Consider the following 13,299-nt stretch of genomic DNA (forward strand, 5'->3'; position numbering starts at 1 on the left):
TAAAATGCAAGACCACCAGGTTAAAGAACAGTTTCTTCCCCACGGCCATCAGACTCTTGAACACACCTAAGGAATGACCCTGCCTTCAGACTCTAAACACACCTCAGGTATAACCCTGCGATCAGACTCTTGAACACAACTCAGGAATAACCCTGCACTTTACTTCAACATGTTTACATTGCAGCCGTCACTTTACTGTTAATCTTTTTTTAATATATATAGTTAATGTCCATAACTGCATTATTTCGCACTTGCACTTTTTTTATACATTTCTTTGCTTAAGTAACTTTTATTTTTTTATGTCTTTGACAATTAGTTTAATATTTATAACCTTATTGTATTTTTTTTGCACTTTTTCTATCTTCTATTTGGCATTCTTGGCGAAGAGCAAAGAAAGAATTTCATTGTACACTGAAACCCGTTTCTGTACTGTACATATGACAATAAACTCTTTGAATCTTGAATTGAAACACTTGCACAGAGAGCAACACACCTTTATATTATAACCTGCACACAAAATAACCACTAGGATCATACTTTTTATACAGATCTCCTATGTTGTCTGGACAGTTAACATATGTAAAAACTTCTTTGTTTTCAATATTTCTATCACAGTATAAAATATTTTTCCTGGAAACTGTGAAAAACTGTGAAAAACAGAAATATTTCAGGAAATAGCCTTTTTTATAAATGTCCATCTCTGACACAAAGCCAGGTAAACACTCAGCCTCAGGTCTGTTTCCTGCAATCCTGGAAATACAGTGTCGGACAGAAGATCAAAGCTTGTGCTCATCTCCCCCGTCCTCCCTGAGACTCTTCAGTCTGGAGAACACAATCCCCATTTTCAGACTCAATCAGACAGACAGCAGCCGTCTCTTACAGAGAAAACATTTCATTACAAAACAACAAATACAGAGGTCAACCTCAGCGTGACCCCGCCCACTTACAACACGCACACACACCCACCCACAGGATCATTACATCACCTCTCACCTCAATTCAGACCAATCAGAGATCTAGGTGCCAACGTGTCTATGTAATATAAAGACCTTTCTAATGAATGATGCGTTTACCTTCTACTTTAAGTGGGACCCAATGCTAATGTTGCACCCAACACACACTGCTTGTCTAGTCAATGTAAAAGAAAAATACAGCCAAAAGATTAAGACTCTCTCTAGCAGATAAACCGACATAAATCTACTGGCACAATGCCTAATTCCAGCTATGAGCTAGAGAGTTATAAAGCCTCCAGCACTGAGCTGTGGAGAAATAGAACAGCGTTCTCTGGAATGATGGAGCTCTGTCTAATACTTGTTCGATACAGTAATGAGTAATGAATTGGGAAAAAATTGTGGAAGAATTCCGAACAAGTTGGGGACGAGTTGGGGAAAAAACTTGGGAAGAATTGGGGATAAATGGGGAACAAGTTGGGGAAGAATTGTGGAAGAACGGGGGAAAATTGGGGAAGAATTATGGACAAGTTGGGGAAGAACTGTGGAAGAACGGGGGACAAACTGGGCACAAGTTGGGAAAGAATTGGGGATGAGTTCAGCATGGGTTGGGGACAAGTTGGGAATGAATTGGGGATATATTGGGAAAGAATAAGGAAGAATTGTGGATGAGTTGAGGAAGAATTGTGGAAGAAAAGGGATTAATTGTGGACAAGTTGGGGAAGAACTGAGGAAGAATTGGGAAAGAACTGGGGAAGAATTGGGAAAGAACTGGGAACAAGTTGCATGAAGAATTGGGGATGAGTGTAATGTCTAATTGTTCAATATAATAATGAGTTAGGGATGAATTAGGGATGAGTTGGGGATAAATTGGGGAAGAATTGTTGAAAAATTGCGGACAAGTTGGAGACGAGTTGGGGAAAAACTTGGGAAGAATTGGGGATAAATGGGTGACAAGTTGGGGAAGAATTGTGGAAAAACGGGGGACAAACTGGGCACAAGTTGGGGATGAGTTCGGCACGAGTTGGGGATATATTGGGGAAGAATAAGGAAGAATAGTGGATGAACAGGGATAAATTGTGGAGAAGTTGTTTACATTTTAATAATCAGATAATTGTAATAATCTGATTTTAAATGTATTTTTGACACACCCACTGTTTGATTGTTACAGCATCTGACACAGTCCTCTCCAGCACCAAACAAAAGCCTTCACTGTGTGGTAATAACTCTAATAACACACACACACACACACACACACACACACACACACACACACATACACACACATACACACACACACTCAGTAAGGCAGGGCAGATGAAGGTGAATTGGCTGAGTGTTATTGTGGTAAATAATGGCGTGTGTTCTACAGCGGACACTTCACAGATTTAACCATCTATCAACAGCTCCTCACACAACAGTAACACACACGCACACACACACACACACACACACACACACACTAGGGGTGTGTGATATATGGACAGAAATGTGATGTGTGATATCGATTTTAATTAGTTTAATCTTCTCAGAGGTTTTTCAGCACTTGGTCTGGAGGCACTCAATTTTCCCCAGGATGAGAAGTAGATTGGTACGAGCTTTAATCTGGATTTCTACCTCACTCTTCCTCATTCTGCATCAGTGTACCATACTCTGCCTCACTCTACCTCAAATGTACCACACTCTACCTCACTCTTCCTCACTCTACCACACTCTGCATCAGTGTACCATACTCTGCCTCTTTATGTCTCAATCTACCTCACTCTACCTCAAATGTACCACACTCTACCTCGATATGCCTTACTCTAGCACACCCTGCCTTATTTCGTCTAAATCTACCTTAATTAATCTCAGTCTACCTGCTTTTCCTCACTTTACTTTGCTCTGTCTTGCTCTACCTCATGCTGCCTTGCTTTGTCTCACTCTTCATTGCTTTTCCTTACTCTTTGTTGCTTTGCCTCACTGTTTTTTGCTTTGCCTCACTCTTCTGTGCTTTGCCTCACTCTTCTGTGCTTTGTCTCCCTCTTCATTGCTTTGCCTCACTCTTTGTTGCTTTTTCTCACTCTTCTGTGCTTTGCCTCACTCCTCCTTGCTTTTCTTCACTCTTCGTTGCTTTTCCTTACTTATCTGTGCTTTGCCTCACTCTTCTGTGCTTTGCCTCACTCTTCTGTGCTTTGCCTCACTCTTCTGTGCTTTGCCTCACTCTTCTGTGCTTTTTCTCACTCTTCGTTGCTTTTCCTGACTTATCTGTGCTTTGCCTCACTCTTCTGTGCTTTGCCTCACTCTTCTGTGCTTTGCCTCACTCTTTGTTGCTTTGCCTCACTCTTCTGTGCTTTGCCTCACTCTTCTGTGCTTTGCCTCACTCTTCTGTGCTTTGCCTCACTCTTCTGTGCTTTGCCTCATTCTTCTGTACTTTGCATCACTCTTCTGTGCTTTGCATCACTCTTCTTTCCTTTTCCTCACTCTTCTTTCCTTTTCCTCACTCTTCTGTTATTGTCTCACTCTTCTATGCTTTGTCTCACTCTTCGTTGCGTTTCCTTACTTATCTGTGCTTTTCCTCACTCTTCTTTCCTTTTCCTCACTCTTCTGTTATTGTCTCACTCTTCTATGCTTTGTCTCACTCTTTGTTGCTTTTCCTTACTCTTCCATGCATTTTCTCACTCTTCTTTGCTTTGCCTCACTCTTCTGTGCTTTCCTCACTCTATGTCGCTCTGCCTCGCTCTGCCTCCAGCCTAGTTATTTCAGGCGAGCACAATCCGCTCAGGGACAGGTAAAGCTCCCTCTGTTGCTGTACACTGGTGATGCAGTGTGAGTTTGCTGTTATTCATAATGTTATCACAGCTATTATGAAAGCTCATATTGCAATAATGATAGAAACACAATGAGTGATGATGATGTCACTGAACGGTATTGTGAAACTGGACAAAACTGGAAAACATGTACAGTAAACTACGTAACAAACACATGAAGCTCTACAGAACCAGAAACCACCATTCTCACTCAGCACAGCAGCACACCTTCTCACATCTACTGCAGAATCAGCCAGAACCGAATGAGCTTCAGATCCCGTGTGAGATCCAGTTTATCAGAGATCTGGAGAGTAAAGGAGAAGATCTGAGGAAGAGGAACTCCTGCTGGGATCAAACCTTCACCCCCTCAATCCTCCCACAGCGTGGACACGGACACTTTAACGCCTCATTAGAACATTTTCAGAGTCAGAGCGTGAGCACGTCTGAAGGACTCGACCAACAGAACTCGACAGGGCGGGTTTATAGAGCTGTAGAACATCCAGAGTCATCATAAAGCAGCTTTTCAGTGATCCAATTCTGAGCAGTAGGAACAAATCCATCAGAGAGAGAGAGAGAGAGAGGAAGAACTTCTGAGCTGGTTCAACTGCTTGACCAGTTTAGCTGAGAATTGTGAAATATGAAGTAGAGGTGGGCGATATTGCCCTAAAATAATATCATGATATTTTATGGTATTATCACAATAACCATACTCTTGGCGATAAGACAAAAAAATAAAGATATTAAAAAAATACAAGAATTTTAGCAGATTTGTAACAGAACTTTAAATATCTCCATATATCCAGGATTAAAGTAACATTAATGATACTGAAGAAATGTGTAAATTTTTCTTTTGCTTAAAACAGCTAAAAAGTAGAGCCCTGATGTGATAATTAGGGGTGGATGATATGGCACCATATTTCAGGGTATAATATCGTTCAGGATATTCAAAAATGTTGGCGATATTATGGCGTACGATACGATATGGCACACCCCTAGTACAAAGTATGTCTAATTTTAACCCTTCTTCTACCCAGTTTCTATAAACTTCCACATCACTAAGGGCCTCCTTTGATTCATGTGAAACCAGACTCCGCCTCTTTTCCAACTGCCACCAATCAACTGCAGCATTAGGCAGAGGCAGCCAATGTTCTGAAAAGAAATTGCCAAATCCATAAATGCAAACGGAGGCCAGCACCACAGTAGGCATGATAAGGTGAAAGTGCATGTCACATTGTGCTCTCTCAGACTCCGGCTGCTGATGGAGAAGCAGCATGATCTGGGATTCCCATCACTAATAATGCTTACAACACATGCGCCCCAGAAATAGCAATCCGCCAAAGTCAGAGCATACCAGCACAACTGCCCTGCCTCTTAAAGGGAATGACAACTAACACGCTGATTGGTTTATTGCACATTCTGCCCAAAACACACCCGTAATTAATTAAGAGGCGTACTTTTCCCCCTCGTTACAGTAACAAATACACACTGACTTCTGGGATAGAGTGCCACCTACCCAGCACATTGTGCTCTCTCTGACTCTGGCTGCTGATGCAGAAACAGCATGATTCATCATAGTGGCAGCACCCGGACCATCAGTTTAGCTGATGGTTTAGGTGTTCTACCAGCACTATGACCAACATGACCAGGGTGGATGACAAGGTTGGTTGGACTGGTCATGCTGTCAATCAGCTGGTCCAGCAATCTGGACCAACATAAACATACGTAATGGTCGTCAACAGCTATACTGGGTAACCAATTTATTCCAATGTATGCTTTATCAGCACAAAGGCTGTATTTACCATCTGAAACCAGTTACCAGTTAAAACTGGTCTAGAACTGGATGGTTCAGCAGGTATTGATGGTTCAGTGATGGTGTGTGCAGGGGAAAGTGTGAAGCTGCTGGCGGGATTCTGTGTGAATGGATCACATGCTGGCTGTCCATGGTGGTGGAGTCTGGATACGCAGGGTTGCCAGGTCCACAGGTTTCCTGCCAAACTGGGCTGGATTTCAAAAGGCAGCTGTGGGTGAATTTGGTCGGGTGCTGGATGAACTATTTTTGGACCACTGTGAAAATGTAGTTCAGCTGAAGGACCGCATCACACATTGTGACAAACGCAGATAAACACAAACATGAATGTTCGGACAGAACAGACCCCATGTCTCAGCTGCAGAAAGACGAGTCTCTGTGGTGTGTGTTTGTGTCTCTGTGTCACAACTAGAGCAAAAAAATAAAAAAAACCCTTTAGTCAACATCATCTACGAGTCACATGACCACAGCAACACACACTCAAACATCCACACACAACCAAACAGGTCCAGAAACAAACCCCAAACACACAAACACACATCAGGTACTGAACTCAGATAACTGTCATTCTACAGCGAAAGACTGCCCCCATGTGGCCCTGTGTCAGCACAGCCCTACAGTAACTGTGAAGAGACAAGAGAATAGTTCAAAATAAATATGCATACATATATCAATAGATAGATAGATAGATAGATAGATAGATAGATAGATAGATAGATAGATAGATAGATAGATAGATAGATAGATAGATAGATAGATAGATAGATAGATAGATAGATAGATAGATATCCAACTGTTAGGAGAGCAGATAAGTGGGTGGGAGGTTAGATGAATGATTGGCTGAATGAATAGATGAATGTGAGGATGAGTGGATGGAATGGTATTGGTGTGTGTATGGATGGGAGGGTACATGGGTGAGAATGTGGATGGGAGGATGGGTGGGAGGATAGATAAATGAGTGGATGGATGAGTGAATTGATGGGAGGTAGGATGGGAGGGTGGATGGAGGTAGGATTGAAGGGGTGGATGGGTGGGTGGATAGAAGAGTAAAAGGGTGGAGGATAGATAGATGAGTGGATGGATAGGAGGATGGATGAAAGGGTGGATGGGTGGGAGGATAGATGTACGAGTGAATGGGTGGGAGGATAGATGGATGGGTGGATGGATGAGCGAATGGATGGGAGGGTGGATTTGAGGGTAAATGGGTGAGAGGATAGACGGATGAGTGGATGGAATGGTATGAGTGTGTATGGATGGGAGGGTACATGGGTGAGAGTGTGGATGGGAGGATGGGTCAGAGAATAGATAAATGAGTGGATGGATGGGAGGATGGATGAAAGGGTGGATGGGTGGGAGGATAGATGTACGAGTGAATGGGTGGGAGGATAGATGGATGGGTGGATGGATGAGCGAATGGATGGGAGGGTGGATTTGAGGGTAAATGGGTGAGAGGATAAACGGATGAGTGGATGGAATGGTATGGGTGTGTGTATGGATGGGAGGGTACATGGGTGAGAGTGTGGATGGGAGGATGGGTCAGAGGATAGATAAATGAGTGGATGGATGAGTGGATGGATGAGTGAATGGATGGGAGGGTGGATGGAGGTAGGATGGGTGTGTGGATGGGAAGGTGGAGAGAAGGGTAAATGGATGGGAGGATAGATGGATGACTGGATGGATGTGTGTGTGGATATGACCCCAAGATCATCATCCCCACTGTCAAACACAGAGGTGGAAACATTCTGCTTTAGGGCTGCTTCTCTGCTAGTGGTACTGTAGAATCTTGAATGAGAAGAGAACACTGAAGTTGAGTTGTGGATGGGTCCTCCAGCATGACAATGACCCAAAAAACGAGTGGCTTAAGATGAAGCACATTAAGACCATGTGGCCTAACTAGTCTCCGGACCTTAATTCCAAAGAAAATCTTGGAAAGGAGTTCAAAGTTTGAGTTTTCCTGTGACGTCCTCGAAACTTTCAGGATTAGGAGATTTTCTATAAAGAGCAGCGGGACAAAATCCTGCAAGTTGTGAACCTGGTGCGAACCTGGTGACCAACTACAAGAAAGGTCTGACCTCAGTTCTTGCCAACAAGGGTTTTGTTTGAGGATCCAATTCGTAATTCACGTCATCAAATACAAATTCATTTATAACCTTTATTCAATGTTCTTGTTCAGATTTTTTTTTAAATACATAGATTAACATACAGTATAAATTAAAACAGTTCTAGGTACATTTACTAAATGAGCATGTGATCAATCATTATTTTCCCCACTGTCAACTCACCTGGGGTTTTTCCATAACTGACAGAACATCCTGGAACTTCTTCACCTCAGTGTCTTGATCTACCGAAAGTATAGAGTAGAGAGAGAGAGAGAAAGAAAGAGAGAGAGAAAGAAAGAGAGAGAGAGAGAGAGATTGATTAAGATGTAACAGTAATTGAATCTAGCACTTTCTGGAGGATCATTCAAAAGGAAAAGTAGAAGAGAAGAAAATCAGTACCTGGAGCAGCCACCCAGATCATGACCCTTAAACACTACCACCACCATGTTTAACAGTGTTAAGATAAAGACGCTGAGATGAACATTAACTATTGTTGGGACCTGTCATAATCCACTGTGACCCGGAAGGAGGAAGCACACAGAGAACACAGACATGGGGAGTAAATGAACTCAAAACATACCTTTATTCGGCATGAAAATGCCCTCCACCACACCCAAAATAACTTAAATAAACATGACTCAGCCCAGTGGGGCTCTAGAGTCGGTAGAATTAACTTTACTGTAGTTTTAAAGGTCCGTGCAGCCTCAGCCCTCAGCTCCCCAGTCAAGAGTCCTCCCTCCAGTGAGCTGAGGCTGAGTTTTATAGCTGTCCCAGCTGGCTGCTTAATCAGTCCGGATGCGGACCAGCTGGGACACATAGAGCTGTGCGCTCTGGCGTGGGGCGGACCCACAACTCCCCCGCCTCCTCACGCCACAGTCCCTCCCCCTAAGCTTCCAGCCACCAGGGTCGAAGGTGAGGCGTGACCTGGTGACTGGAGCGAACGAAGAGAGGCGGGGTGAGGTCAAATTCACCTGTTTTTAAAGTTTGAATATATAGGAAAATTTTTTTTTTTTTTTTTTTTTATGTATAAAACTTCTTCTGCTTGCCTTAATTAGGTAATCAACATATAATATGAAAATGGTTTATCTCACATATTTGCAACAACCACCCCCTGCAAAAACTACAAAAACTAAAACAAAATTGCAACATTATGTTTCAATGTTATGTAAATTTACTGTGTTTTTATATGTTGGACTTTTAAAAGTAATAAAGAAGTGAAAGTTTAAACATGCATTTGCATTATGAAAACCGATCAGGAATTAGGAATTATCCTAATATCCAACATTACACTATTTGTTGGTAGAATAATTAGTAATGGAGTTAATAATTAAATATGTTTTAGTTTCAGACATTTTTTGGATAATTAAACATGCACAACACCATTGCTTTTCCTGACAAATGAACACAACAGGATGGTTAATCTGGTAGATATAATTTCTATGTAATCCCATGAGAAAAGAATGAAAACTCCTAAGCTAGAAAGTGAGGAAAGTGAGGCTGTAAAGTTTCACTCAGTCTGATCTCAGATTTGATTCTGATCTAATCTGTGATAATAAAGAGCGCTGTAACAGAGCTCAGCCAGCAGGCGGCAGCTCCACACCTGAACACTAAATCTGTTCATACAAAAAAAGGAAAAAAGAAGAGGAGCTAAAAGAGAAGTGTTGGGTCTGCTGGATCTGCTGGGTCAGGTTTGGGAAGTTCAGGAGAAACTGAAAGAGCTTCTGGGAAAAAGAAAAAAAAAACATTCCTGAGAAGCCGTAAACACACGGCCGAGAAACTCCGGAAAAACAGTAAATTACACCGACTCCGAGGAGAGATTACAGGCTACAGCCAGCACACACAGACAGACAGACAGACACACACACACACACACAACCTGTCTCTATATTTCTAAATGTACTTCTTTGTACTGTTACTATTCTTCAGCGGATTTACAGTAGACTGTGAAACCAAAAGATTCATAAATCATAAATACATTTAATATACAATAATACATTACACCAGTTTTGGCTGGATTTTCTCAGTCAGTTTTATGAGGTAGAGTCACCTGGAAGTTCAGGCTTTCAGTTAACAGCTGTGCTGAACTCATCAAGAGTTAATTACTTGAATTTCTTGCCTCTTAATAAAGTGTTTGAGAGCATCAGTTAAAGTAAAGTAGTGAAGAGATAGAGTTACAGGTATACAGTGAATAATAGTGAATATTTGAGTAATGTTCTAATCCAGATTATGAGAAGCAACAACTACTCAGCTAAATAATAAAAAAACAACTTTAAGAAATGAAGGTCAGTTAATAATAATAATAATAATAAAAAAACATTAGAAGTATCCTCTCAAGTGCAGTCGCAAAGACCGTTAAAAATGTTATGATGAAACTGGCTCTCATCAGGACCACCCCAGGAAAGGAAGAGCAAGAGTTCCCTCTGTTGCACAGGACAAGTTATTTAGAGTAACTGAGAGAACAGAGAGAAACTGCAAGTTAACAGAGTATTTCAAGAGTATTTTGCTTTGTTATTACATGATTCCTTAGGTGTTCCCTCTTCATAGTCTAGTTCACTTAAAAATGATGAGTTTCTTTGATTTTACCAAATTGAAAACCTCTGGAATATAATCAAGAGGAAGATGGATGATCACAAACCATCAAACCACCAAGCTGAACTGCTTGACTTTTTGCACCAGGAGTAAAGCAGCATAAAGTTATCCAAAAGCAGTGTGTAAGACTGGTGGAGGAGAACATGATGCCAAGATGCATGAAATTAAAACTGTGATTAAAAACCACCAGGGTTATTCCACCAAATATTGATTTCTGAACTCTTAAAACTTTATGAATATGAACTTGTTTTCTTTGCATTATTTGAGGTCTGAAAGCTCTGCATCTTTATTGTTTTTTTTCAGCCATTTCTCATTTTCTGCAAATATGGGGCTACGATCAATACAAACATCTGTTTTATATATAGACCTTTATATTTAGTTTAGACAAGAACAAGATATATCCCCCACTATCTGGCTGGGGTGTGTGTGTATTCTTCAGTATTCTAGCTGATTCCAGTGAAGAGCATGATGAAGTTGCAGCTTGGCCAGTATTTATAGTCTATAGTCTACAGTTACAGCATTTTCTACCGAAATGGACCAGTTTTCACTTCAAATATAGGCTTAATATTACCAATATACAACTGGAATTTTCTTCTTTTTTTTTTTTTTGCTGTAGAAATGGGTCTTATGGATTAAATCAAATATTTATATCAAATGATCTAGGGCTTCAATTATTTATTTTTATTTTTAATTATTATTAAATTAATTGCTGACACTTTAATAAAGGGCAGCAGGGGCAGGGGGCGCTGTGGAGTGCCCTCAGAAGACCCTTGATCAGGAGAACGTGACTCTGCAGGTATGTGGGCACAACCTAACCAACAACGGCTCCATTGTACCAGCAGGAAAACCGATACCGGCTCCAGAATTCCCAACTAAACTCCACTGAGGAACGACCCTCCTCCAGAGTATGAAGAGCAGACAGTGAGTGGGAGCAAAAGAAGGTGAGTATAGACGTTTCTAATAAAGCGGCCAGCTGCTGTTCTTACCCTGTTGCTCGGGCTCCTGGCCCCTGGGGCTGCTCCGGGGCCCTCGGCTGGTCTTTTTGGTGCCGGGACTCCCTCCACCTCCCTGGCTCTTCCCGTAGCCGTTATAAACACTGCTGGAGCTGATGTTGTTCTTGTAGGGAGAGGGGGCGCTGTTCAGACTGTTCTGCCGCTCCAGACGTTCCTTCATCTTCTTCGGCTGAGGCTTATAGGGCTCCTCTCGGCCCCCGTAATTCATACCGTAGAGGGGAATGATCTCTAAACACACGCACATACAGTACACATCTTTGTTACATTCTGTTACCTCATGTATAGAAACTTTACATCTTAAACATAGAATAGGAGTACACTATAAGGGGGCGCTCTATAATGCTCTATAATGTTTATATAATTCACATGCTCATTCTGACAGACTGTAATACACTGCAGCAACTGTAGTGGACGCTCTATAATGCTCTATAATGTTTATATAATTCACATGCTCATTCTGACAGACTGTAATACACTGCAGCAACTGTAGGGAGCGATCTATAATGCTCTATAATGTTCATATGATCCACACGCTCATTCTGACAAACTGTAATACTCTGCAGGAAGTGTAGGGGGCACTCTATAATGCTCTATAATGTTCATATGATCCACACACTCATTCTTACAGACTGTAATACTCTACAGGAAGTGTAGGGGGCGCTTTATAATGCTCTATAATGTTCATATGATCCACAAGCTCATTAAGACAGACTGTAATACACTACAGGAACTGTAGGGGGCACTCTATAATGCTCTATAATGTTCATATGATCCACAATCTCATTCTGACAAACTGTAATATACCACAGGAAGTATAGGAGGCGCTCTATAACGTTCATATGCTGCACACGCTCATTAAGATAGACTGTAATACACTACAGGAAGTATAGGAGGTGCTCTATAATGCTCTATAATGTTCATATAATCCTCACACTCATTCTTACAGACTGTAATACTCTACAGGATGTGAAGGGGGCGCTCTATAATGCTCTATAATGTTCATATGATCCACACACTCATTCTGAAAGACTGTAATACACCACAGGAAACATAAAGGGTGCTCTGTAATGCTCTATAATGCTCATATGATCCACACGCTCATTCTGAGAGACTGTATTACTCTCCAGGAACTGTAGGGGGCGCTCTATAATGCTCTATAATGTTCATATGATCCACACACTCATTCTTACAGACTGTAATACTCTACAGGACGTGTAGGGGGCGATCTATAATGCTCTATAATGTTCATATGATCCACACACTCATTCTTACAGACTGTAATACTCTGCAGGAAGTGTAGGGGGCACTCTATAATGTTCATATAATCCTCACACTCATTCTTACAGACTGTAATACTCTACAGGAAGTGTAGGGGGCGCTCTATAATGCTCTATAATGTTCATATGATCCACACGCTCATTAAGACAGACTGTAATACACTACAGGAAGTATAGAAGGCGCTCTATAAATGTTCATAGCTCCACACGCTCATTAAGACAGACTGTAATACACTACAGGAAGCATAGGAGGCGCTCTATAATGCTCTATAATGCTCTATAATGTTTATATGATCCATACTTTTACTCTGACAGACTGTAATACACTACAGGATCGAAATCTACTGAAATCCACAGATTTACTTGGGCTGAGCCTGGGCTCACCTTCGCTGTAGATGGGTGGGAGGGGGTGCTGGTAGAACTGGTGGGGGCTGAGGTCGCCGGGGCTGATGGGGGGGTAGTAGGTGGTGTGTGAGTTGGGGATGAAGTGGGGGTGTGGCATGTACGGGGGTAAATGGTGGGTGGGGGAGAGAGCGGGGGAGTAACTGGGGGTGTAACAGTCTGGAGACTGGGGGGTCACTACCACTCTCCTCACTCCAGTATTATCCTCCAGCACCTGCGGAGAGAGAAAGTTAAATAATTACAATAGTAATAATATTATATACAGTACCAGTTAAAAGTGTGAACACAACTTAAATTTAGTGTTTTTTCTTGATTTAAAAATTTTATTAGATCACATTTGATTAATACTATAGCGATCCGAACTATGGAGGAA

At 41.7% G+C, this 13,299-nt stretch overlaps 1 protein-coding gene across 1 annotated transcript in view; it reads right to left on the reverse strand.

Annotated features, from left to right (window-relative positions):
• The window catches only part of fndc3ba (fibronectin type III domain containing 3Ba), a 121,924-nt gene that overhangs the window by 49,943 nt on the left and 58,682 nt on the right, over positions 1 to 13,299 (reverse strand). Inside the window, exons 5-7 of the mRNA XM_049467293.1 lie at positions 12,909 to 13,140; positions 11,221 to 11,475; positions 7,829 to 7,887 (exon numbers count right to left, since the gene is read on the reverse strand). Of these exons, the coding sequence (XP_049323250.1) occupies positions 7,829 to 7,887; positions 11,221 to 11,475; positions 12,909 to 13,140 (546 nt within the window). The remainder of the gene's footprint in view (positions 1 to 7,828; positions 7,888 to 11,220; positions 11,476 to 12,908; positions 13,141 to 13,299) is intronic.

Source organism: Astyanax mexicanus, chromosome 18, assembly GCF_023375975.1.
Source record: "Astyanax mexicanus isolate ESR-SI-001 chromosome 18, AstMex3_surface, whole genome shotgun sequence".
NCBI classification, from domain to species: Eukaryota; Metazoa; Chordata; class Actinopteri; order Characiformes; family Acestrorhamphidae; genus Astyanax; species Astyanax mexicanus.